General features: G+C 55.6%; 1 protein-coding gene across 2 annotated transcripts in view; it reads left to right on the forward strand.

Annotated features, from left to right (window-relative positions):
- TBCD (tubulin folding cofactor D) overlaps positions 1-26,419 on the forward strand; it is a 200,357-nt gene that overhangs the window by 140,162 nt on the left and 33,776 nt on the right. For both annotated transcript variants that reach the window (XM_034943211.3, XM_055101986.2), the window contains exons 16-22: positions 3,111-3,140; positions 6,983-7,068; positions 14,758-14,838; positions 17,759-17,832; positions 20,307-20,424; positions 22,276-22,336; positions 23,797-23,819. In XM_034943211.3, coding sequence (XP_034799102.1) covers positions 3,111-3,140; positions 6,983-7,068; positions 14,758-14,838; positions 17,759-17,832; positions 20,307-20,424; positions 22,276-22,336; positions 23,797-23,819 — 473 coding nt within the window. The remainder of the gene's footprint in view (positions 1-3,110; positions 3,141-6,982; positions 7,069-14,757; positions 14,839-17,758; positions 17,833-20,306; positions 20,425-22,275; positions 22,337-23,796; positions 23,820-26,419) is intronic.

Raw genomic sequence — 26,419 nt, forward strand, 5'->3', positions numbered from 1 at the left:
GGCACTTAAAGCCTACATTTAACTGAGAAGATTTTAAATCTTTTTCTTCCAGCATTTCGTTTGATATATAGTGTCTGACCTCTATTTGTGACTTTTTATTTTGGGATAATTGAGATTTATATGCAGTTTTTCCCCCGCCCCTCCCCTCCCCTCCCCCTCTGTCACCCAGGCTGGAGTGCAGTGGTGCGATCTTGGCTCATTGCAACCTCGGCCTCCCGGGTTCAAGCAGTTCTTCTGCCTCAGCCTCCCGAGTAGCTGGGATTACAGGCGTGCACCACCATGCCCGGCTACTTTTTGTATTTTTAGTAGAGACGGGGTTTCACCATGTTGGCCAGGATGGTCTTGAACTCCTGACCTCAAGTGATCTGCCTGCCTCGGCTCCCAAAGTGCTGGGATTACAGACGTGAGCCATTGCGCCTGGCGGAGATTTACATGCAGTTTTAAAGACTAATGCAGGGAGAGCCCATGCGTGTTTCACCATTGCCTCCATGATAAAATCTGGCAAAACCGCAATGGAACATCACAGCCTAGAACATTGAGCCAACCCACCAGTCTTATTCCTTCTTCCTTGGTTTTACCTGTACTCGTGTGTGTGTGTGTGTGTGTGTGTATGTGTGTGTGTGCACGTGCGCTCATGCGTTTAGTTCTGTGTGATTGTATCACATACAAATTCATGTATCCACCACCACAATCAGGATACACAGCAGCCCTGTCTTCCCGAGAGGCTTGTGCTACTGCTTTGCCCACAGTCCCTGCTGTTTCCCTCTCCTGACCCTTGGCAGCCACCGGTCAGCTCTCCGTTGCCTATTCTATTCTGTCATCTCGAGAATGCTGTGTAAATGGACTCTGTGGCCTCTAACACTGTAGCTTTCTTCTCTCGGCACAGCTCTCTGGAGACCCACCCCGAGCGTGGTGGGTGGTGCTGGTTTGCTGCTTCTGTTGCTGAGTGGTGCCGTGGTCTGTGTGGCCATTCATGTGTTAGGACATCAGGATGGTTTCTAGTCTTTAAGCTGCTGTAAACATTTGTGCTCAGGTTTTCGTGTGAGTGCAACTTCCATTTCTCTGGGTTAAATGCCAGGAGTAGTTTCTGGGTCGTGGTAGTTGGACATTTAAACTGCTTTCTAGAGCAGCTGCACCGTTCACGTTCGCACCACCACCTGCCCGCAGCCCTGCCTTTCTCTGTCCTCGCCTGTGTCTGACATGGCCACTGTTTTCTGTGTCGGCCTTTTTGACAGGCATGTGGTGATACGTCGTTGTGGTCTTTACCTGCGTTTCTGTCATGCCTGATGGTGTGGAGCATCTTTCACAGGCTTACTTGCCGTCTGTACCTCCTCTTTGGTGAAATGTCTGCTCAGGTCTTTTACTCATTTCTAAGTGGATTGTTTTTTGTAGTTGTTGAGTTTAGGGCACTCTTTACATATGTAGGATTCTGGTCCTGTGTTGGATTTGTGTTTGGCTTTCTCCCAGTCTGTAGCTCATCTTTCCATCCTCTTCATAGGGCAAGAGTTTTTAATTTTTTAATTTTGCTGGGGTCTCGATCAGTTTTTTGTTTTTGTGGCTCATGTTTTTAGTGCTTTTTAAGATGTGAAGACTTTCTTAAGGTCTGGGAACTGCGCCTCACCTGGTCCCGGGGATGCTGTCCCGTGTTTTCTGTTCTGCTGGTTGGTCTGCGTGTCTGTTCTGCCAGCGCACACTGTGTGATGGGCTGTGCTGCGATGCTGCTGTGCATCGTCAGCCTTCGCACTGGGCAGGGAGATGCCTCCCAGCGTCTTCTTTCTCAGGACTGTTTTCCCTGTTTTAGGGCTTGTGCTTTTCCACATAAATCTTGAATTTTTAAAACATCTTTTAGATACCACTGGAATGGTACATGTCTTCCTAATAGTGTATGTTAAATTGATGTTACAGTATATCTTTGTTGCATTGCCTTTTGGCGGGTTTTGTTTCTTACTTTCCTAATGAATTTATCACAAAAGTTACAAATTTGCAAAGCAGCAGTCAGGCCTCCTCCCAGCCTGCTGTGAAGCGCCTGTTTCCTCCAATCTCCACCCAGCCCAGGGGTCTGCCTTGGAGCCACCCGCACGTCTGGTTTCTGTGTGATTGGCCAGAGGCGGTGGGCGCGTCTGCTCCTTTTCCCTGGGGGGTGGGGGCACAGACCCTGGGTGGCTGTGTTCGGCTCCTTACTTGGTGCCCGTCTGTGTGTGCTCCTCCCAGCAGCCCTCGCTCAACCTTGCTCTCAGGAAGCCCCCAGGCGAGTGTTGGCAGGAATCCTGCCAGGCGGGAGGTTGCTCCTCCAGAGCGTGGTCCCTGAAGCCACCAGCCTCCCTGGCCTCGCCCCTTGCTGGTGGTGTGTGTGGTGTGGCCGTGGGTGCACTTTGCTGGGTCTTCCTGGGACACTGAAGTCTCCTGTGTCTCCAGCCCTGAGAACTCGGAGCCCGGGTGCTTTTGGGAAGGACGGGGCACCAGCTGGTGACACATGGGAAGGGAAGTGTGGTTGTCACCTTGCCCAGGTAACCTGCTCTGCCTGGTCGGTGCGCCTAAGGAGGGCAGGGTGTTTGGGGAGGACATGAGAGGCCTCCTGGAAGCACTTCATCCTGTTGAAGTTCACATTTTGACCTTTTCAGCAGCCCTTGCTCTGGGCCTGTGCCCGGCCCTGGGACTTGGCCTGGAGAGCCTATTGACACCGTGCCATGGGTGCGGGCAGGGCGCCCTCCCTGGAGGGCGGCACGTGGTGCCAGTTGGTGACCATGAGCTGCCTCACTCCTGAGGAAGAGTGTTCGGGCTCTGGGCTTTGATTTAACCTGCCTGTCTGTCTCTCCGAGTTGACAGTCGGGGCCTCCGCGTGGGTGCTGCTGGGAGGCTCAGTGGTAAAGGCCGCTTTTCAGGATGTGTCTGATTTTGTAAACTTGAATTCTTAAATTGTGGTTTTAAAGAGCACCAGGACGTAAAAACAGAGTGACGCACCTTGAGGCTCTGTTCAGCCAACAATGAGGGCTTTTATTTAAAAAATAAAGCCGTGGGTCATTCACGTTGTGCTGTTTGTTCTGAACTTGCCTCTGGTGTTGGCGGAAGCTGACCTCGCTCACCTGCTGTGTTTGTTCTTTGCTCCGCAGGCCGCCTTCCAGGAGAATGTGGGGAGACAGGTATGGCTGCTTTCAAACACCTTTATTCCAAAAACTTCCTGCGGGTTTATAGGTAGGAATCTTGAGAGCTGTAACCCTGGTGTCTTCTCGCACTATGAGATGTGGTGTGGCTACATCAATGCCAGGGTCATGAGTTCAGTATAGGATGCACATGTTAAACAGCGAGTCCTGTTTCACAGGGAACCTGCACGTACAGTAATTTACACACACAGGCCGGAAAGCTGTGCTTTACACGTTGCCAAGAGCCACATAATGTGGCTCTGCAGGGTGGGGCGGGTCCCTGGGACCAGCCTGGCCTTGCGGGGACGCAGACCTGACCCCGCCTCATCCCACACAGAGCAGGAGCTGGCTCTGTTGACGTCAGCTCGTGCCTCATCCAGACCATAGACGGGCCCAGAAGTCAGCTCCCAGAAGCTATGGACCCCATGACCCCACGTCATGCTGGGGCTGCTTTTGCTGTGCCCTCTGACCCTGACATCTGGTCACTGGTCAGCTTCGCCTGTGAATGGGGGGCCCCAGGTTACTCATGTTGTGTGTGATGACGTCACATCTTGGGCATGTGGTTGGGTCTTGCAGGAGAGTGGGACAGAGGCCGGAGAGGGAACCGGGGTCTGGGCTGGACCTGGGCGGGGAGCAAAGTTCCCACGAGAAGTCAGCCGAGAAGGCTCTGGAGTTCCCGGACAGCAAAGCAAATGCACCCGGGGTCTGGGCTGTGGCCAGGTGGTGTGGGGCGGCATGGGGTGGACGTGGGCCTGCGGACCCTTCTGACCTGTGGGGAGCCCTCCAGGCAAGGTGTCTGACCTGGAGTGGAAGCATCGAGGCCAAATGAGTCCACAGGAAAAGCCGGATGCCAGAGTCAGCTGGAGAGGCAGGCGGACGAGGACTTGCGCCTGTTATTGAAATGGTTCTGGAGGAGCCTGGCGTGAGTGGTGTGGGCGGCTTTCTGTAGACGGAGCCCAGGAAGGGGCGTGACTTCTTCTTGCTGGCCCGAGGCGGCCGAGGCCCACCCAGCGTCCTTGGGGTGCCGTGGGGTCTGCATGTGTTCAGAGCCCTGAGCCCTGGTCGGAGCCAGTTCACTAGGAAGAGACACCAGCCTTGGAAGGGGAGCCTGGGTGTGCAGACAGCAAGAGCCGCCCAGGCCAAGGAGAATGTGAACGAGGTTTGGTCTTTTGAGTGGAGAGTGTGGCTGCTGTGAGGAAGAAGGAGCTTGTTGGAAACCACTTAGCTGAGCCGAGGGACTTGCCAGCTTCCTGGAAAGTGAGAGCCCAGGAGAAGAAGTCTCCCTGTCCCTGGGCTTCCAGCCCCTCCAGAGCCCCCACTGGAGAGGGGCGTGCTGAGGCCAGAGCCCGGGGTGACGACCGTGCTGGGTGGGCCCTGGGGTGCACTCCGCCATCACTCTGTGTTCCGGGTTCCCAGATGCTGCTTCCTGGGAGGAGCAGCCCGGTCGCATAGGGAGCCACGGGGCCCTGCAGCTGAGCTGACCAGCCTCCCTGTGTGTGTGGCTGGATTTGAGCCACGTTACCTTTATCGGGGCAGCTTAGGTTGGGGATTGATTGACAGGGAAAGGAAAGGCCTTTACACTTGGTCTAAATTTAGGCAAGCAGCCAGAAAATGGGATATTCCCGTGGGTGCAGGAGTCTTGCACCTCAGTCCTGAGCCTGAGCCGTGTGAGTCTCAGAGCATCCTGCACAGTGACCAGCATGCGAACGGCAGCGGGAGCCTCGTGGAAGAAGCGGCACAGATTTTGAAGAGACACAGACTTTGAAAGAAACGCAAGACGCGCAGGTGCGGAGCGTCTCCCAGCCCCGCACGGCCATGTCCTGCTGAGGTTGGGTAGAAACATTTGAGAAGAAGGTCGAGAACTTGGCAAGGCAAAGCAAACGGGAGTGGACGTGTCGCATAGCACACGGGGAAGCAGCCTAAAAACCCTCGGATTTGGAGGAGGCTGTTTCTAACACACAGATTTGGAATGAAGTTGTAAGAAATGCGTTACAGTGGAGGCCGCTGGGTAACAGCAGCAGGGATGGGGGGTGGTTGGGGAGCGGCCTGGGGGACACAGAGGGGGCTGGGGGCAGAGACGAGGGACCAGCTTCTCTGTCCAGGTTCGTCTTGGCTGGAGTTGGAGACTCTGGTCCTGAGTGGTCTCTGCCTTCTCCCTACTGAGCCCAGGGGCTCTTGAGCAGGTTATGACTAACCCATGGGCAGCTTCCACGTTCAGGGCCTGTCCGACATTCCAGCCCTATGACCCTGCTCCTAGGCGAGTGCTGTCCAGGCCCCCGACACCATCAGGCCCTTGTGGTGGCCTGTCCACACCCAGGCCCCCCACTTCCCCCCTGCACAGGTGAGGAAGTTGAGGCTCAGGGCAGCTGAGCCCGCCTTTGTCTGCTCGGAGCCTGCTGTTCCAGCCCTAGCCTGGCCAGACAGAGTCTTGGCCCCTGTGTTGGTCTTGCTTTGTTCTCACCGTGGGGGGATGCTGGACACAGAGTCCCCTTGTTCTTGTTCTCGGTGAGACCTGGTCCTGGGCCACCCCGGACGTTTCCCTGGGCTCCTGCCTGCTGTGATGTGGGACGTGGAGTTGTACCCCAGTGGGCGACATCCCAGCTTGTGGCACCTGCTGTCTTTCTACAGAGTGAGCCGCAACAGCTCCACCCGGGTGCAGGTTTCTCCCCTGTTCACGGTTCAGTGAAGGATGCTCATGCTGTCACTGATTGCAGCAGCCTCAGGCAGAAGTTTGTGGTATCTCCATCAGCCCAAGCTCCCAGTGTAACCCTTGGGAGAGATTTGCTGGAAGAAAGCCGCATGGTACCTGCTCATTCCGGCCTCTGCTGGTGGGAAGGAGGGGTGTGGCCCCGGGTGTTCTCAGGAGTGCTGGCTGTTCAGTTACGTTGACTTGCGAAGCTATTACATGAAGGTGTGAGGTTTTAATGGTCAAGTGCAGGGTGGTGATGAATGGGTTAAAGACGTCAAGGAAGGATCTGAATCCCGGCCTCGGAGGTGGGCAGGCTTGGGAGACCTTTGAAAAACCCTGCTGTGGTTTATAGCTGTAAGGCTTTCTATGTGGGGTTTAAAGTTTGTCATTTGTATCTTCTTAGGAAATTATTTATGTTGTTTCCAGAATTTCACATCCTGGAACCTGAGAGTGGTATCAGTAACACCATGTAGGCTTTGGGGCTGGAGCTGGGGCTCCACTGGGAGGCTGTTGTGGCGGGGTGGGAGGAGGTGCCGCCTCTCCCATGTCAGAGCCTCGGCGGCTGCTGGTCCTCGATGCTTCTGGGGTCAGCTGTCACCACCCCCAAGAACCGGCTGGGCCGACTGCCCCCAGTCAACGTCTTGCCTGCCCGGGACTGCTGAGCGAGGCCTGGGCTCTGGTCCAGGCTTTGTAGACCGTGCAGGCGGCTGCATCCCCGACCTGACCCAGGCCTGCTCGCTCTGGTGTGCACCAACCTGCCAGCTTTGTGGCACTTTGTGGCATGGGGCTCAGGCCGATGGAGGTCAGTGGCTGTAACACTGTTGAGACCCGAAGACCGTTTACGGTGTATGTTTTCGGGAAAGGTCTCTTACCACGTACCGAAGTGGAAATGTTTGAGTTGTTTGAAAAAGATGAAATACTTGTGAGTGGTTTCAATGATTTAGCGTGGTGTTGCCTGGGTAGACCGTCAGGAAGTCAGTGTGACGTGGAAGTCCTCGGCGAGCCATGTCTGTGGTGTGTGGCTTGCTCACCACCTGCCTCAGGGCTCGGGGTTCATGAGTGGTAAATGTCTGTGGATGTGATTATTGAACTTGGTGAAATGCCTTTGTTCATTCAAATTCTTCTTTTTCCCCCATTTCCACTTTCTTATTAGGGCACTTTCCCTCATGGTATTGATATTTTGACCACAGCTGACTATTTTGCCGTCGGTAATAGATCCAACTGTTTCCTGGTTATAAGGTAAGTCTTTAATGTATATCACAAAAATAGAATATCCTAAAATCAGATTGGATGTCAGAAATCAGCTACCACCATTTTCTTTTTTCATCCTGTAATGTCCACTCAATGGAATATAGTTTTTGTGTGAAAAATTAAAAATGGAATTGGGAGCAGTGACTGAAACTTGTGTTTCATGTTGATTGGACACACCTCATGCTTTACTACGCTAGATAGGGGACATTTACTCACGTGTTAAAGAGGGGCTCAGCTTCAGGAGTGCGGCCTTGCCGTGAGTGCTGTCTCTGCTGGTCGCCCCGTTTTACCCGTGCTGGTTCTGTGTGGGGCTTGGAGTTTGAGAAGAAGCAGCTGCAAGCACGGCCACACCTCCTCCTGATGCTTCCCTACTGGATGTCCTAAATGCTTTCCCACCGTGAAATCTTGGATTAGAAGGGACTGTTCTTTCTGTTTCGGTAATAGGAAGTGTTTTGAAGTTGAAGTTATCTGTAGATTGTCTATGAAATGAGTAAGAGGTATTTTAGAAATCAGGTTAGAAACAAATGTTTAGCACCTCTAATTGCAGTTTACAGAATTATATCAAATTGTTTTAGTTGTGTAATTAGGTACTGGGGAGGTTACTTCAGTTATCTTAGTTGATCCATTGCAGCAGAAATGTGAAAAAGGGTGTGACTTTATTTATTTATTTTTGGAGACAGAATCTAGCTCTGTTGCCCAGGCTGGAGTGCAGTGGGGTGTGACTTTATGAAGTGATTTATTTGCCTTAAATTAGGACCAGAAGCATGCCCGATGCATTTTTAACATTAACCATTAAATACCCTAAAGATCGATTCCCCAACAGCCCTGCTGTGTAGACCGTGCAGAAAGGACGTTTCTCCGTCACCAGCCGGGGCAGAATTTTGAAAATGTAGCATTTGGCCTCTTTCCCAGGAAGGATCTTTGAACACACTTATCTGTATTTTTATACCCTTTCAGGTTTCCTCAACATTTAATGTCCTTTTTTGCCTTATCAGTTCTTTCCTATTAATACTTGGCCATATATTTTATGTGGAAAATCTACTGGCCTGATGCAGTGGCTCACGCCTGTAATCCCAGCACTCTGGGAGGCCAAGGCGGGCAGATCACCTGAGGTCAGGAGTTGGAGACCAGCCTGGCGAAACCCCGTGTCTACTAAAAATGCAAAAATTAGTCAGGCATGGTGGCGGGTGCCTGTAATCCCAGCTACTCAGGAGGCTGAGGCAGGAGAATCACTTGAGCCCAGGAAGCGGAGGTTGCAGTGAGCCAAGATCACGCCACTGTACTCCAGCCTGGGTGACAGAGTGAGACTCCATCTAAAGAAAAAGACAATCTACCACCTTTTCCCGAGTTTCCTGAGTTAACACACCTGACAGCTATGGGAAGCTTCAGCATATTTCCCTTGTTGCTGAGGTTTCTAAGCCAGCCTAAAACTCGCATGTAATTTGCTGTGTGCGTTTTATAAAAACATTTGTCAACCCAAGACCTGGGTCCAGGCATGTCTTCCCCCAGTGTGTTTGGCTTCCTCACGATGCCAGGCCCTGCGTGCAGACCAGATGCCACTTGTGAGGATGCACCGGCAGGCAGGCCCCTCCAATCCTGAGGGTGGCATCACGGGGACCGGCAGTCATGGCCGCACCCTAGCACCGCGGGGCCCCCCGGCACCCGAGGCAGGGTCCTGCTGTCAGCCTGGACCTTGGGGTGAGGGAGGCAGTGGTTCTGTTCAGCAGAGGGCATGGGACTGAGCACAGCCCAGCAGGGAGGAGAGTTAGGGCCCTGGGCCCTGGCGGGGAGCTGTTGGGGGCCTTTGAGCCATAGTGAAGAGTGTGGATTGTCCTGAGGTCTTGGCACTTTGATGGTCAGGTCTGTGTTTTGAACATATCCCTGTGGCTGTATTTGGTGACTGGAAATAAGGAGAGGGCTTGGGGGCTCTTGGGAGACGGGAGAGGGCTGGGGGCCTGGAGGTGTGCCCGCTGGAGGAAGGTGGGAGTTGCCAGGGCATTACAGAGGGTCTCAGAGCTGTGTCGGCATCACTCCGCAGGTGGAGGGCACAGCTGAGGGCGACAGTGTCCTTGAGTGCGAGGAGGTTGGGGCCTCAGCTTGCACGTGCTGGCCTGCAAGGAAGCATCAGCTGTGCTGACACGGAGATGTTTCCTCTGCAAATTGGAGTTTCGGGGACACAGACTGGAATTGAACTAACGGGCACCCCGGGAAGACTGTGGGGCGAGACGAGGAGGATGGGGGGACCAGCCGTCACCCCGCTCTCCTGTTCATCATCACAGCCTCGTTGGGGTGTAAACGACACCCAGTAAGCTGGTGCATGTTCAATAGGTACATTTTTGTAAATGTTAACATCTGTAAATTCGTACCTATCACCACAATCAAGACAAGAAAAGACCCAGGTTTCCCCTTTCCCTTTTGGGGTCCCTCCCCTCCCACACCCCCTTCTTCAGGCACCCCTGGTCTGTTGCTCTCACTGCAGCTGTGTCTGCATTTCCCAAAGCTCTGTATGAATGGGTTCAGGCAGTGGGCACTCTCCTCACTCACACTGGCTTCCTCTGCTCCATGCTTCCTGCAGACTGTCCGCCTGTGGGGACCGTCCACCGAGCCTCCAGGGCCAGGGGTGTGGTGCGCGGCGTCTGTCTCCACTCACCTGGTGAGGGGCTTCTGGGCAGTGTCCTGTCTGGGTTGTCACAGGTGCAGCTGCGGTGAACATGTGTGTACACGTCTGTCTTTGGGCCTGCAGTCTTGTTCTCTGGCATAGATGCCCAGAGCTGGATGGCTGTGCTGTCAGTTTTTTTTTTTTTTTTTTTTTTCCTTCTGAGACAGAGCCTTGCTCTGTCCCCCAGGCTGGAGTGTGGTAGCGCAATCACGGCTCCCTGCAGCCTCGACCTCTTGAGGTCGAGCGATCCTCCCACCTCAGCCTCCCGAGTAGCTGGGACTACAGGCGCAGGCCACCACGCCCGGCTAATTTTTGTATTTTTTTGTGGAGATGACAAATCATGTTGCCCAGGGTGGTCTTGAACTCCTGGTCTCAAGTGATCCACCTGCCTTGGCCTCCCAAAATGCCGGCCTTGCAGGTGTGAGCCACCACACCCTGCCTGTAGCTTCTTCTGAAATGGCCACATGGCTTTCGGCGTGATGATGCCACCCGCCCCCGGTGCTGGATGAGCTCGGGGTCCGGGATCTGGGGTCCCTGCCGGCGCTGGGGGTGTTGGTCTTTCAAGCTCGGGGTCCGGGATCTGGGGTCCCTGCCGGCGCTGGGGGTGTTGGTCTTTCAAGCTCGGGGTCCGGGATCTGGGGTCCCTGCCGGTGCTGGTGGTGTTGGTCTTTCAAGCTCGGGGTCTGGGATCTGGGGTCCGTGCTGGTGCTGGGGGTGTTGGTCTTTCAAGCTCAGGGTCCGGGATCTGGGGTCCGTGCTGGTGCTGGGGTGTTGGTCTTTCAAGCTCGGGGTCCGGGATCTGGGGTCCGTGCTGGTGCTGGGGTGTTGGTCTTTCAAGCTCGGGGTCTGGGATCTGGGGTCCCTGCCGGCGCTGGGGGTGTTGGTCTTTCAAGCTCGGGGTCCGGGATCTGGGGTCCCTGCCGGCGCTGGGGGTGTTGGTCTTTCAAGCTCGGGGTCTGGGATCTGGGGTCCCTGCCGGCGCTGGGGGTGTTGGTCTTTCAAGCTCGGGGTCTGGGATCTGGGGTCCCTGCCGGCGCTGGGGGTGTTGGTCTTTCAAGCTCGGGGTCCGGGATCTGGGGTCCCTGCCGGCGCTGGGGGTGTTGGTCTTTCAAGCTCGGGGTCTGGGATCTGGGGTCCCTGCCGGCGCTGGGGGTGTTGGTCTTTCAAGCTCGGGGTCTGGGATCTGGCGTCCGTGCTGGTGCTGGGGGTGTTGGTCTTTCAAGCTCGGGGTCTGGGATCTGGTGTCCCTGCCGGCGCTGGGGGTGTTGGTCTTTCAAGCTCGGGGTCCGGGATCTGGGGTCCGTGCTGGTGCTGGGGTGTTGGTCTTTCAAGCTTGGCCACTGTCATGGGGGTGTGGGAGCAGCTGACTAACTCGTGTTCTGGTGACTGATGATGCAGTTTCAGTCATCATCCATTTCAGGGGCGTGTTTAACACAGCTTTCGCCCATTTATTTATTAGGTCAGTCGTTTTCTTCCTGTTGAGAATTTGAGAATTCTTCATGAATTCTGCATACAATTCCTTTTTCAGATGCTTCCTTGCTACGTATTTCCTCCTGCTCTGTGGCTTTCCCTTTCAGTATCCCATATATTCCTAAGTCAAAGCCTTTTTAAAAAAAAATCAGCTTTGGGCCAGGTGCGGTGGCTCACACCTGTAATGCCAGCACTTTGGGAGACCCAGGCAGGCAGATCACGAGGTCAAGAGATCGAGACCATCCTGGCCAACATGGTGAAACCCCGTCTCTACCAAAAATGCAAAAATTAGTCGGGCATGGTGGCGCACCCCTGTAATCCCAGCTACTCGGGAGGCTGAGGCAGGAGAATCACTTGAACCCGGGAGGCGGAGGTTACAGTGAGCCGAAATCGCGCCACTGCACTCCAGCCTGGGCAGCAGAATTTATTACATATAGTTTACATATAGTAAAATTGCCAGTTTTCAATATGGGTTTAAGTGTGGCAGCGGGTTTGGCAGATGTGAGCTGTTGAATGACCACCACTGTGGTCAGTGTGGTGCACATGACCCTCCCTCCAGGAGGCGCGGTCCTGACTGACCTCCTGTCGCTGGGGCTCCACCGTTTTAGAATCCGTGCAGGTAGCTTCCTTCATTTGCTGCCTGCCTCATCAGCTGCCTGTGTTTCAGGGTTCCTCAGTGGTTCTCGCTATGTGGACGCCCCACATTTGAGGGGCTTTGAGCCCCCGTGGGTTTTGATGTGAGCACACGGCACAGCTCTGTTCTCCCTGGCTGGTTTTCTGTTGGAGTGAGCATTGAGCCCCCGTGGGTTTTGGTGTGAGCACACGTCACGGCTCTGTTCTCCCCGATGGTTTTCTGTTTTTCATGAGCATTGAGCCCCTGTGGGTTTTGGTGTGAGCACACGGCATGGCTCTGGGTTTTGGTGTGAGCACACGGCATGGCTCTGTTCTCGCCGGCTGGTTTTCTGGTTTTTGTGAGCATTGAGCCCCCGTGGGATTTGGTGGGAGCACACGGCACGGCTCTGGGTTTTGGTGGGAGCACATGGCACGGCTCTGGGTTTTGGTGGGAGCACACGGCACGGCTCTGGGTTTTGGTGGGAGCACACGGCACGGCTCTGGGTTTTGGTGGGAGCACATGGCACGGCTCTGGGTTTTGGTGGGAGCACACAGCTGCTTCCCATGGCTCTGCTGCAGACCCTGGGGCTTGGGCCGTTGGACAGCTGAGCAGAGGCTTCGTTTTCTTTTCCTACGTGCAGGAGGCTGAACACCGCTTCAAGTGGTTGAAGTGTGTGTGTATTTTCTGTAAACTTTTTGATGATATTTCTGCTACACTATTTTTTTTTATTGATTCAGAAGAACTGGTTTATTTTAGGGAAGCCTCCTGTTGGTAAGATCAGTTGCGGTTGTTTTTTCCAGATTTGTTGTTTGACTTTTGACTTTGTTTTTGGTGTTTTCCTGGTAGACTTTGTTCGGCATATGTGTTTGTAGGGATCGATTTCTTCTGTGGCTCTGGGTTTCGAGTCATAATTAGAAAGGCATATCCTACTTAGAGATTATTGTTTAAAAGTCTTCCGTGTTGTTTTCACAAGATGTAACTTTTATTTTTGAGACATAATTTACACGCTTTCAGCTGCCCCTGTATGGAGTGGACGGTTGTGGAGGGGCTGACAGTGTGTCCACCTGCGTCACCTGCATCTTCCTTGGGAGTGGAGCTCCCACCACTTCCATGGCCAACACGCCTTCCCCCCAGCCTGTGTGCTGCTGCCCTGCCCTCGACGCGGAGCAGGGCTGCCCCTCGGGGAAAGTTGTATCCATGGAACCAGAGGGAACATACTCCTGTGTGTCAGGTTCTTTGCTCAGCGTAGTGCGCCTGGGGCCCGTCCGCATCGCGTGTCTCCTCAGCGCATGTGTCCTCCGCTCGTGTCCTCAGCGCATGTGTCCGCAGTGCGCACGTCCTCAGCTCGTGTCCTCAGCGCGTGTCCGCAGTGTGTGTCCTCAGCGCGTGTCCTCAGCATGTGTCCTCGTTGCATGTCCTCAGCGCACGTGTCCTCAGCGCGTGTGTCCTCCGCTCGTGTCCTCAGCGCGTGTGTCCTCAGCGTGCGCGTCCTCAGCTCGTGTCCACAGTGCGTCCTCAGCATGTGTCCTCAGTGTGTGTCCTCAGCGCACGTGTCCTCAGCGCATGTGTCCTCGGCGCGCGTGTCCTCAGCGCGCGTGTCCCCAGCTCGTGCGTCCTCAGCTCGTGTCCTCAGTGCATGTCTGCAGTGCGTCCTCAGTGCGTGTCCTCAGCGCACGTGTCCTCAGCTGCTTTTCGTTGGTGAGTCTTTGCTCAGCATCGTGTGCCTGGGTCCCGTCCTCAGCGTGTGTGTCCGCAGCGTGTCTGCACCTCCTTTTTGTTGGTGAGTTGTGTGCACTGTTCTGTGGGTATACAATTTTTCTGTGAGTTTGCCTGACATTTAGGTTATTTTGAATTTTTGGCTCTGATGAATAAAGCAGTTGTATATATTTATTTAGAAATCATCTTCACGTGGATGTGTATTTTCATTTCTTTCAGATAAAGAGTTAGAAGAGAATTTTTATATATTTAACTTTATGAGAAACTGCCAAACTATTTTGCAAAGTGGCTGTATAATCTTGTACTTTCACCAGAACGTATGCAGCCTCTGGTTTTCCCACATCTGTGCCAACGCTTGGTATTTACCAGTCTTTTAAAATTTACCCATTCGAGTGGGGGTAACGATTTAACAATTAGCATTCCTGGCTGAATACTGATGCTGGACATCTTTTCATGTGTTTATTGGCCTTTTATTTATTTTCTTTTGTGATGTTTATGTACAAATTTTGTATCCATTTTTTGTTTGGGGTTTATCTTTATATATTCTGTTACAAGTCGGTTTGCCTTTTGATTTTCTTAAAAGTTTTTAACAGCTTTGCCGAGGTATAATGGGCACATGTTAGCTGTATATGGAGTGCAGGGCTTTACTGAAGTGCAGCTGGCACACGCTAACCAGAGCGCACAGCTTCCTGTGTGTGACGGAGGCCTGAGCACAGCCATCACCCTGGATCCCCCCCATGTCTGCTCCCTGTAATTCCCGCCTCGGTCCTCCCCCACCCTGAGGCCCCTGATCTGCCTCTGTGGGTGTAGATGAGTTTTTTGCACGTCCTTGAATTTTGTGTGAATGAAACAAAGCTGTGTGCACTCATTTTGTCAGTCTTCTTTGGCTTAGGGTAGTTGAGATTCAGATTGTGTGTGTTGCTGCTGAGTATTCGATTGTGTGGATCAACCACGGTTTGTTTTCCCCGTGGATGATGTCAGGGTGGTTTCCAGATTTCGCCGTTACACATGAAGCTGTGTGCACGTTTGTGTAAAGCCCGTGTGTGCACAGATGCTCTTTTCTTTTGGGTAACTGCTCAGGAGGGAATGGCTGGATCACGTGGTAGATTTGAAGAAATGGGCAAACTGGTTTTGAAAGTAACTGTGCTGAATTCTCACCCACAGGCAGTGAGTTCTCGTCCTTCCGCGTCTCACCACCTCTCCGTGCTGTCTTTTCCAGTGTGTTCATTGCCGGCTTTCCTGAGTACACCCAGCCAATGATAGACCACCTGGTTACCATGAAGATCAACCACTGGGATGGGTAGGTTTTCTGTTTTTGTTTTTCTAAGAGTTTTTTTTCCCCCCAAAGGAGAGATTCAGTTGAGCTTACAAGCCTTGAGTGTATTTTCTCACTGTGGATGTCGTATTTTAAAATAACTTCTGAGAAGTAATATGAATTCCAGTCTTCATGCCGCATGTGTTGAGTCATGGTCTGTCTCCAGTTCCACTTCTGGAGCGCCTGGTCCAGTGTGTCCGACGTGTCGGTGTCCCCATGCGAACGTCCACGCTGGCGTGTTGTGGAGTGCCGCTGCCGTCCGAGGGGGCGCGGGCGTAGCTTGGAGACGGACCCTGCGTCGTCTCCCTCAGCAGTGCTTCCCGCTGACTCTGCTCCATGTGGCTCCACAGGTGGTTTCTGCGCTGTCTCCTGGGAGCCCAGCAGTTCTTAGTGGCCGTTTTCATCATTACAGTAGCAGCTTCAGGGTTTCCTTGCATTTCATAGGCAGTTAAATGTGTCTCAGAAAGGAAAAGTGAAGTGCGGTCTGGAGCATAAACAGCGCGTTAGTGCTGTGACCGCTGCCCCGAGGAGGTCAGAGGGTCCCCTCCTAGGACAGTGCCGTGCTGTGGCACTCCTCACGGAGCCCTGAGGAGCGGCAGGTGCCTGTGGGTGGAGGTGGCTTTGTGAGGGTGCGAGTCCAGAATCTCAGTTTCAGAGTTGGTGTGATGTGGAGGGGGTCCTTTCTGATCCACGGGGGATGCGTTTGCTGCTGCCTGGGGAGCGGCCCGGCTGCCTACTGTGGTCCTGCTGCCTGGGGAGCGGCCCGGCTGCCTGCTATGGTCCTGCTTCCTGGGGAGCGGCCCGGCTGCCTGCTATGGCCCTGCTTCCTGGGGAGCGGCCCGGCTGCCTACTGTGGTCCTGCTTCCTGGGGAGCGGCCCGGCTGCCTACTGTGGTCCTGCTGCCTGGGGAGCGGCCCGGCTGCCTGCTATGGTCCTGCTTCCTGGGGAGCGGCCCGGCTGCCTACTGTGGTCCTGCTTCCTGGGGAGCGGCCCGGCTGCCTACTGTGGTCCTGCTTCCTGGGGAGCGGCCCGGCTGCCTGCTATGGTCCTGCTTCCTGGGGAGCGGCCCGGCTACCTGCTATGGTCCTGCTTCCTGGGGAGCGGCCCGGCTGCCTGCTATGGTCCTGCTTCCTGGGGAGCGGCCCGGCTACCTGCCGTGGTCCTGCTGCCTGGGGAGCGGCCCGGCTGCCTACTGTGGTCCAGGCAGGGCCCTCAGGACTGGGAGCCTCTGGGAAAGGAACTCCTGGGTAGCACTCGGGCTGCCGGGGGAAGACCCTCCCTTCATTCGCTTACAGAGAGGGGTGTGAATTCCTGACACTCGGGGTGTCCCTGCAAATGTTACACCAAAACTCTCTCCATTAGGTACAAGGTCCCCTAAACCGAACCTGGGGAAAATTAATTAATTTGTCAGTTGTATCAGCCGATTAGTCAATGACGTCTTTAAAACCAAAGTTACAGATATATGCCCGTGGCGTCAGAGCTATGGGACTCTCCAGCTGGTACATATGCCCGTGGTGTCGGAGCTGTGGGACTCTCCAGCTGTTGCTGTCTGTCTCTGCCTCAGTTCTGTTGGCCTTTCCTTCACGTGTTTTGGGCGGGGTCACTTATTGGAGGCAGATACACTTTTGCTTTTTGTCTCTTCCTAATGTATTGACCCTTTATCTTTGCGGAACGGCCCTCATTGTCTCGTGTGGGATTTCTTGCCTTAAAGTAACTGATGGCTGGTGTAGTACCTGAGTTGGCAAGCCTTTTCTTTTAGGGGCTGGATAAACATGGTAGATCTCTGTTCCATACGCTTTGCTTTAGTTTATTTTATTTAGTTTATGTAACCCTTGAAAAATGTGAAAACCGTTCTTAGCTGAGGGCCGTCCTTACGCGAAGAGGCGTCGGGCTGGGCTTGCGGCTGCAGACTGCATTGCCTGCGCTTCTCAGGCGCTTTGTCTTTTCTGTTCCCTCAGAGCTGCAGGCGATGGTCTAGACAGCATGCAGTTGGGTGTCGCTCAGGGCGTGGAGTTTCCTGGCACATGAGACGCCACCTGCCTCGAAGAGCTCTTTGTTGACCGTTAGAAGTGGACCCTGAGCAGGGCCCTCGGCCGACACCAGAGGGGCTGTGGCAGGTGGTCCTGCCAGCGCGGGCGTCTGCCATTGTGCCTTGTTTCACTGTGGTGCTGTGGGTTTGGTGTTTTTAGATAATTAGAGGACAGACACCCGCCTTCTGCACGTTTTCACCTTCACATTTTGCTTCTTTGTTGTTACATGGTCGCCCTCATGATGATTTTAAGTCAGGACCACTTGCTGCTCCAGCTGGGTCTGGAGGGGCTGGGGCATGAGCTCTGCGGGTCGCTCCCAGCTTGACCCTCTGCCTCTGCGTGGAGCTCTGGAAGGAGGGGTGGGCTCAGGAGGGGCTCCAGCCTCTTGAGCCGGTCCTGGGTCAGCCTTTCGCAGTCCGCATGTTCAACCGTGGGGTGCTTTCAGTGTGTGTCTGATGAGGCAGTTACTGGATATGTGCCCCAGATTTGGTGGGTGAGCCTCAGGAAATTCCTTCTGTTCACCCCTTGTAATCGTGGAGGGGTGGTTTCACGTGGCTGTATCTCACACTCACAACCTCAGAGTAGCATGGGGGTGGGGAGGCCGGACACCCAATTGCCACCTGGCCCTGAGAAGGAAAGGCAGCTGTGTCCCAAGAAGAACCGTGGTTAGCCGTGTGACCTCGCTGTGGTAGACTGTCCTTGTCGTCTGTTGGAGTCAGAGGTTCTTGTGCTGGTTCGTGTGAGTGAGTGAGTGAGCCTCTGCTAAGTGGCCGGTTGAGGACTCGTGTGTCGTCTCCCTCACATTCTTTTTATGAATTGAATAAAGCTAGAATCATAAAATAAAGGCACTTACGACATTCTCTCCCCACTCTCAGGGTCATCCGAGAGCTGGCTGCGAAGGCGCTGCACAACCTGGCCCAGCAGGCACCCGAGTTCAGCGCCACGCAAGGTGGGTGTGTGTCCCGGCCGGCCTGCAGGCACCATGCATGCACTGCAGAAAGGCCTGGGTTGCTGGTTTCAAAGGCTGGGGGCTGAAAATAAGGTTGTGCTTCTGTCTTGGTGAGAAGCATCTGAGGAATGAGCTGTGGACTTGATCGGGGGATAGGCTGTGAGGACGGATGCGGTGAGTGTGTCCGCCTGCAGGGCAGGGAGCCGCTGAATGTTACGTACACCGGAGCCCGTGATGGTCCCGCCGGATGCCTGACATGCAGTGCTGCTTCTCTGGTCTCTAGGTGGCTCGCACCTGCCCCACGACACTCCCTGGTCTCTAGGTGGCTCGCACCTGCCACACGACACTCCCTGGTCTCTAGGTGGCTCGCACCTGCCACACGACACTCCCTGGTCTCTAGGTGGCTCGCACCTGCCACACGACACTCCCTGGTCTCTAGGTGGCTCGCACCTGCCACACGACACTCCCTGGTCTCTGGTTGGCATGCACCTGCCACACAACACTCCCTGGTCTCTAGGTGGCTTGCACCTGCCACACGACACTCCCTGGTCTCTGGTTGGCGTGCGCCTGCCACACAACACTCCCTGGTCTCTAGGTGGCTTGCACCTGCCACACGACACTCCTTGGTCTCTAGGTGGCTTCCATCTGCCACACGACACTCCCTGGTCTCTAGGTGGCTTGCACCTGCCATACGACACTCCTTGGTCTCTAGGTGGCTTCCATCTGCCACACGACACTCCCTGGTCTCTGGTTGGCGTGCACCTGCCATACGACACTCCCTGGTCTCTAGGTGGCTTGCACCTGCCACACGACACTCCTTGGTCTCTAGGTGGCTTCCATCTGCCACACGACACTCCCTGGTCTCTAGGTGGCTTCCATCTGCCACACGACACTCCCTGGTCTCTAGGTGGCTTCCATCTGCCACACGACACTCCCTGGTCTCTAGGTGGCTTCCATCTGCCACACGACACTCCCTGGTCTCTAGGTGGCTTCCATCTGCCACACGACACTCCTTGGTCTCTAGGTGGCTTCCATCTGCCACACGGTGCTCCCTGGTCTCTAGGTGGCTTGCACCTGCCACACGTGAATGCACTTTGGAATTGGGCAGCGTGTATAGAAAGAAAAGGCCTGAATGGGAGACTCAAAGTCTGCCCAGGACTAACATCACCTTGGAATGGCTCAGCTAAGTCTGCACTTCTTACACTTCATCAGTGAAGAGAGAAATCCTGTTTGTTCTGTCTTGTTTTTTTCTACTTGGAATAAATAATCATCTGACTTAAATGTGGGGAAGAATACACACATTTCTCAATGTGTGTACCGTCACTCCCCCGACATTTATTACAGGGGCTACACTGGAGGCTGGATTGTGGCTCTTCAGTGGAGTTACTGATGTGACGCCTGTGTTGAGCATTCTGTGGGGGCTCGTTCATTCCTAAGGGATCTTTCAGCTTCGTGATCTGTTAATGAGGCGTCCACGTCACGGGTTTAGTGTGGCGCTCCCCTACTTTTCAGTGATAATGAACCCTTGCTGACACTGAGGGGGCTCAGCTTTGTCCTCCACCCGGTTGAAGAGCACGGACACCCAGAACAGGACTGTGACCTTTTGTAGATTTCTCTGATTCTCGAAAATCCGATCACCCCCAGCCGCCACATCTTAGCCTCTCTGATTCTCAAACCATCGCAAGCCTGGCAGCACTTGGGGAGGCTTAGGCTCGGGGAGCTTGGTTTCCCCACGCAGGTGTGGCAGAGCCGCCTCCCTCTGCGTCCGCGAGGGTTCTGAGGAGTCTGTGCTTTCTGAGCAAACTCAGAGTAGAGGCAGCACCCCTGGGGGCAGCCCTGCCTCTGTCCTGCTCCTCCCCCTCCACCGCCCAGGCAGCCAGGCAGAGCTCCTGCCAGGACCAGAGGCCACCCTACACCGACAGGGAAGGCCTGGGGAGTGTGTCGTCCTCCTCCATGCTCCCTCTCCTGTCTGAGTTACCCACCCCGTCGGGGGCACTTGGGAGCGGGCCGTGTCCAGCACACCGCAGCCTCCGTCCTGTTGCCCTTGGTGTCTCAGGGGCCATCTGCATCACCACGGGTGCCGTCCTGGGCACTGGGGTGATGACCCTGAGGGATGCCAGTGTGGGCGGGTGCGTGTGGGCTTCCCACAGGTCATCTGTGTGTGCACGCTGTCGCCTGCCCTCCCGGCCCTGTGTGCGTGCGTGTGGGCTTCCTACAGGTCATGTGTGTGTGCACGCTGTCGCCTGCCCTCCCGGCCCTGTGTGCGTGCGTGTGGGCTTCCTACAGGTCATGTGTGTGTGCACGCTGTCGCCTGCCCTCCCGGCCCTGTGTGGGTGCGTGTGGGCTTCCCACAGGTCATCTGTGTGTGCACGCTGTCGCCTGCCCTCCCGGCCCTGTGTGGGTGCGTGTGGGCTTCCCACAGGCCGTCCACATGTACACACCCTCACCTGCCCTCTCGGCCCTGTCTCTTGCAGTCTTCCCGAGGCTGCTGTCCATGACACTGAGTCCAGATCTTCACACGAGGCATGGGTCGATTCTCGCCTGCGCAGAAGTTGCTTACGCCTTGTACAAACTTGCAGCCCAAGAGAACAGGTAGGAAGAGTGGGTCTCGAGGAGACACAGGGCTCCGTTCCTGATCCCCTCACCATATAATTACAGTGCTCTCCAGTTCGAGACGATCTCATCCCTTCTAATTTTTGTTTATTTGCACCAGTGTCACAGTCGTTAGGCCCCAGGTTGTATTGATGGAGTGTGTAAGTGGCCCTCTCTCCTGACGGTCGTGCCGCGGGTGGACCACCCACCTCTCTGCAGCGGGGCGGGTGCAGCACCCGGATGGGCCGGGCATCTCCCCGCGGCTGTCCTGCCCCTGCTGCCTCCTTGTGCACCTCCTGGTCTCAGAGGTGACAAGCGAGGTCATAACAGCAAAGGTCCTTTTTCCAAGACGGCATCGAGCGACTTGCATGTTCAGTATCCTTTCTTCATCACGTTCGATAGTTTAAAATGCCAGAGAATATACACGTTTCTTTTGAATTTTTCAGTTGGCTATGTTTGTACAAATAATAATAAAGCATGAAAAACATGGGGTCGCTGGGAAGTTGTGTGCAGGAGGCTGTAAGGCATCGACTGTCTTCTTACGTTTCTTCCCAGTCGACTCTTCCTCAAGAGTAAGAACTCCCAGACTTACCATAGTGACGGCAACCTGCTTCTCGGACTCCAGTTTAAGAAACGTTTTTAAGTTCATGCCCTGTGCTGGAGACAGTTCCCTGGGAACGGGTTGAGAGCAGGGTATGGGCCCACCTCCCGCCCAAGCCTGAGGAAGCTCTGGTCGGCCCCGAGCTCAGATGCAGAGTGCAGCTCCTTCAGGGACGCTCGCTCGTGTGGGTGCAGCCGATGCCCGTGCAAGACCCGGCCTTTATGGCGCTGCTCTGTGGTTGTGGAAGAAGGCACATGGGGTGGGGTCTGGGGAGAACCAGGCGGGAGCTCCCAGGGTCCTCCAGTCGGGTCCCACAGGGCCTGTGTCATTCCCCCAGCAGTGAGATGTGACCACACCTGTGAGGTGTCTATCAGGGAAGCACGTTTGAGCCTCAGTGCCCAGGCTAGACTGGGGTCTGGCCACGTGGGCACCTCCGCCTGGCACGAAACAAAATTCCAGACCCCCAGCAGGAAAGCAGGTGCCAGCGTAAAGCACACGGTTTGCGCAGATTGAGCCAGTGAGGGGGCCTCATGAGGCAGGGCTTGGTCCGGGCCCCCGGATGCCAGCCCAGGTCTGATCTCGCCAGGGACCTTCCCTTGGATGTCAGTGGACATGAGCTGTCGTCTCAGCCTCACCTGGACCTGTCTGTTTTCCAAGGTGGTCACATTGGCAGGGGTCACAGCTTTAAGGGGATGCCCTAACATCCTCTTCCTTTGACCAGGCACTGCTTCATCTAAAATCACAAATGGGCCGGGCATAGTGGCTCACGCCTGTAATCCCAGCTATTTAGGAGGCGGAGGTGGGGGGATTGTTAGGGCCCAGGAGTTTGAGACCAGCCTGGGCAACATAGTGAGACCCCATCTCTAAAATAACAAAACAATGCAATGTAAAACAATACAGAAGAATACAAAAATAATCGGAGGTATGTCCTGCAGAGGTCTCTGGGACCCACTGGGACCTGAACAAGAATGAGACCTTGCTGAGCCCATGCTCCTCTGAGTATACCCGGGGTTAGGGTCTTGGGGAGTGTGGCCTCAGCTCCTCGGAGTGTACCCGGGGTTAGGGTCTGGAGAGTGTGACTTCAGCTCCTCGGAGTGTACTCGGGGTTAGGGTCTTGGGGAGTGTGGCCTCAGCTCCTTGGAGTGTACCCGGGGTTAGGGTCTGGGGAGTGTGGCCTCAGCTCCTCGGAGTGTACTCGGGGTTAGGGTCTTGGGGAGTGTGACTTCAGCTCTGTGTTTGAACTTCTGCAGGCCCGTCACGGACCATCTGGACGAGCAGGCAGTGCAGGGTCTGAAGCAGATTCACCAGCAGGTTTGTGTGCAGCCTCTGGGTGTGCCCTCAGGAGGCATCACAGGACCTGCCCCCTTAGGGCCTCCCACCCTCCCCAGGCAGGGTCTGCAGTCCTGGTGGCCACTGTGCTCCATCAGTCCTGGGCTCAGTGGGGGACCTGCGGTGTGATCACTCTGGGAACAGGCTCTCCGCTGGCGTCATGCTTGTGAACAGCCACCTTGGAGGGTTGCCCTGGGAGGGGAAGAGACTCCTAGGAAATGAGTGCAGACTTTCTGTGCACGTAGCCAGCATGTCCTTGGTCTCTGAGGAAGGCTTATGAAGCTAGTGCAGTCGGTGGAGGTTTCGGCTGTAGCTGGAGTGTGGTTTCCCTCCGGGGCGCGCGGCTGCGGTCCCATGATGGAGCGTGCAGCCAACTCTGGGTGGGGGCATTGGGCCCCGTGCTCTCCTCGTGGAGTTGGGGGCACACAGAATGAGCACAGAAGCCTCTGGTTTCCAGCCGTGCATCTGCAGCTGGGGTCTGATGTCTCCTGAAAGTAAAGCAGAATTTTGTGTGTGCGTCTGTCGGATTTCTCTGGGGAGACAGTGTGTTCATCTTTCTGGGCTTTGAGAGATTCTCAAAGGCTTCTGTGACCCAGAGGTAAAGTATGAACTATGGATCTTGGTGTTACAGGAGAATATAAAAATTGTTCACAAGGGATTACATGGTTTACTTGTCTGTTGTCCAGATAGCTTTATATTCTTTAAGATTCATCTTGGATTCTTATCCTATTTTTGCCATTAACTTTCATTATGATTTTGGCAAAGCCATTTTGTTTGCTTACATTTTTCACTTTTAATGTGTCTGGCCTCCCCCTCTGACCGAGACAAGCATGGCTGCAGAGTGCAGACGGGGAGGTGGCCCCGGGCAGCAGCCATGAACGTGGCCTCCCCACTGACGCTGAGCCATGGCTCCCTTTTTTCAGTAAAATATAAGCAGTAATAGAGCCGATCTCCTTGAGTTTTTGTGAGAATTAAAGAATACATTTTAAAGAATTTAGGAGAATTTTTGGCACAGTGTGAGCATTCAGTAAATTTTAGTTGTAGTGGCCATCACAACGTGGCTTTTAAGCTCTCTTACAAAAAAAGAAACATCAGCATCCTGTTTGGCACAGTTACTTTTCTGCACAAGAGGCTGCCTGGGTGGGTTCTACGTCGGTCCCTGGGGCCAGAATGCAGGTGGCTCCAGCTCCCTACTCTGGCCCTCTCCTCCTCCTCTCTGTGCCTCAGTTTCCCCTTCAAGGGAGCTCTGGGCCTGTCTGGAGGTTAAACAAGGCCATCTGCGTCAGTAGGTGGGCCTCCGTCCTCAGCCCCCTAGGCGGCTCTCCTGGCTGGCATGGCGTCTTCTGCCATTTTCTCTTTGTTCTTGTTTTTGACAGTTGTTAACGTATACGTATTATTTTAAAATTTAAATCATTAAATAACTTTCAATTTTTTATTTTCAGCTCTATGATCGTCAGTTATACAGGTGAGCTTTACAAAACCAAAGTTCTTATATCTGTGTCCTAATGAAGAACTGCGCTGTCAGGAGCAGGCAGGGCGGGTGTGTTCGCTTCACTTGCTGCCTGTGTGTGTTTGGGTTGAGCGGGTGGGTGTCACCCGGCCCGCTGTGGGAGGCGCATGAGGGTCTGACCTGGTTGTGTGATTGGGTTGAGCGGGTGGGTGTCACCCGGCCCGCTGTGGGAGGCGCGTGAGGGTCTGACCTGGTTGTGTGATTGGGTTGAGCGGGTGTCACCCGGCCCGCTGTGGGAGGCGCGTGAGGGTCTGACCTGGTTGTGTGATTGGGTTGAGCGGGTGTCACCCGGCCCGCTGTGGGAGGCGCGTGAGGGTCTGACCTGGTTGTGTGATTGGGTTGAGCGGGTGTCACCCGGCCCGCTGTGGGAGGCGCGTGAGGGTCTGACCTGGTTGTGTGTTTGGGTTGAGCGGGTGGGTGTCACCCGGCCCGCTGTGGGAGGCGCGTGAGGGTCTGACCTGGTTGTGTGATTGGGTTGAGCGGGTGTCACCCGGCCCGCTGTGGGAGGCGCGTGAGGGTCTGACCTGGTTGTGTGATTGGGTTGAGCGGGTGGGTGTCACCCGGCCCGCTGTGGGAGGTGCGTGAGGGTCTGACCTGGTTGTGTGATTGGGTTGAGCGGGTGGGTGTCACCCGGCCCGCTGTGGGAGGCGCGTGAGGGTCTGACCTGGTTGTGTGTTTGGGTTGAGCGGGTGTCACCCGGCCCGCTGTGGGAGGCGCGTGAGGGTCTGACCTGGTTGTGTGATTGGGTTGAGCGGGTGTCACCCGGCCCGCTGTGGGAAGCGCGTGAGGGTCTGACCTGGTTGTGTGATTGGGTTGAGTGGGTGTCACCCGGCCCGCTGTGGGAGGCGCGTGAGGGTCTGACCTGGTTGTGTGATTGGGTTGAGGGGGTGGGTGTCACCCGGTCCGCTGTGGGAGGCGCGTGAGGGTCTGACCTGGTTGTGTGATTGGGCTGAGCAGGTGGGTGTCACCCGGCCCGCTGTGGGAGGCGCGTGAGGGTCTGACATGGTTGTGTGATTGGGTTGAGCGGGTGGGTGTCACCCGGCCCGCTGTGGGAAGCGCGTGAGGGTCTGACCTGGTTGTGTGATTGGGTTGAGCGGGTGGGTGTCACCCGGCCCGCTGTGGGAAGCTCATGAGGGTCTGACCTGGTTGTGTGATTGGGTTGAGCGGGTGTCACCCGGCCCGCTGTGGGAAGCGCGTGAGGGTCTGACCTGGTTGTGTGATTGGGTTGAGCGGGTGTCACCCGGCCCGCTGTGGGAAGCGCGTGAGGGTCTGACCTGGTTGTGTGATTGGGTTGAGCGGGTGTCACCCGGCCCGCTGTGGGAGGCGCGTGAGGGTCTGACCTGGTTGTGTGTTTGGGTTGAGCGGGTGTCACCCGGCCCGCTGTGGGAAGCGCGTGAGGGTCTGACCTGGTTGTGTGATTGGGTTGAGCGGGTGTCACCCGGCCCGCTGTGGGAAGCGCGTGAGGGTCTGACCTGGTTGTGTGATTGGGTTGAGTGGGTGTCACCCGGCCCGCTGTGGGAGGCGCGTGAGGGTCTGACCTGGTTGTGTGATTGGGTTGAGGGGGTGGGTGTCACCCGGTCCGCTGTGGGAGGCGCGTGAGGGTCTGACCTGGTTGTGTGATTGGGCTGAGCGGGTGGGTGTCACCCGGCCCGCTGTGGGAGGCGCGTGAGGGTCTGACATGGTTGTGTGATTGGGTTGAGCGGGTGGGTGTCACCCGGCCCGCTGTGGGAAGCGCGTGAGGGTCTGACATGGTTGTGTGATTGGGTTGAGCGGGTGGGTGTCACCCGGCCCGCTGTGGGAAGCGCGTGAGGGTCTGACCTGGTTGTGTGATTGGGTTGAGCGGGTGGGTGTCACCCGGCCCGCTGTGGGAAGCTCATGAGGGTCTGACCTGGTTGTGTGATTGGGTTGAGCGGGTGTCACCCGGCCCGCTGTGGGAAGCGCGTGAGGGTCTGACCTGGTTGTGTGATTGGGTTGAGCGGGTGTCACCCGGCCCGCTGTGGGAGGCGCGTGAGGGTCTGACCTGGTTGTGTGTTTGGGTTGAGCGGGTGTCACCCGGCCCGCTGTGGGAGGCGCGTGAGGGTCTGACCTTGTTGTGTGTTTGGGTTGAGCGGGTGGGTGTCACCCGGCCCACTGTGGGAGGCGCGTGAGGGTCTGACCTGGTTGTGTGATTGGGTTGAGCGGGTGGGTGTCACCCGGCCCGCTGTGGGAAGCGCGTGAGGGTGTGACCTGGTTGTGTGGGTTGAGCGGGTGTCACCCGGTCCGCTGTGGGAGGCGCATGAGGGTCTGACCTGGTTGTGTGTTTGGGTTGAGCGGGTGGGTGTCACCTGGCCCGCTGTGGGAGGCGGGTGAGGGTCTGACCTGGTTGTGTGATTGGGTTGAGCGGGTGTCACCCGGCCCGCTGTGGGAGGCGCGTGAGGGTCTGACCTGGTTGTGTGTTTGGGTTGAGCGGGTGGGTGTCACCCGGCCCGCTGTGGGAAGCGCGTGAGGGTCTGACCTGGTTGTGTGGGTTGAGCGGGTGTCACCCGGTCCGCTGTGGGAGGCGCATGAGGGTCTGA

Source organism: Pan paniscus, chromosome 19, assembly GCF_029289425.2.
Source record: "Pan paniscus chromosome 19, NHGRI_mPanPan1-v2.0_pri, whole genome shotgun sequence".
Taxonomy (NCBI): domain Eukaryota; kingdom Metazoa; phylum Chordata; class Mammalia; order Primates; family Hominidae; genus Pan; species Pan paniscus.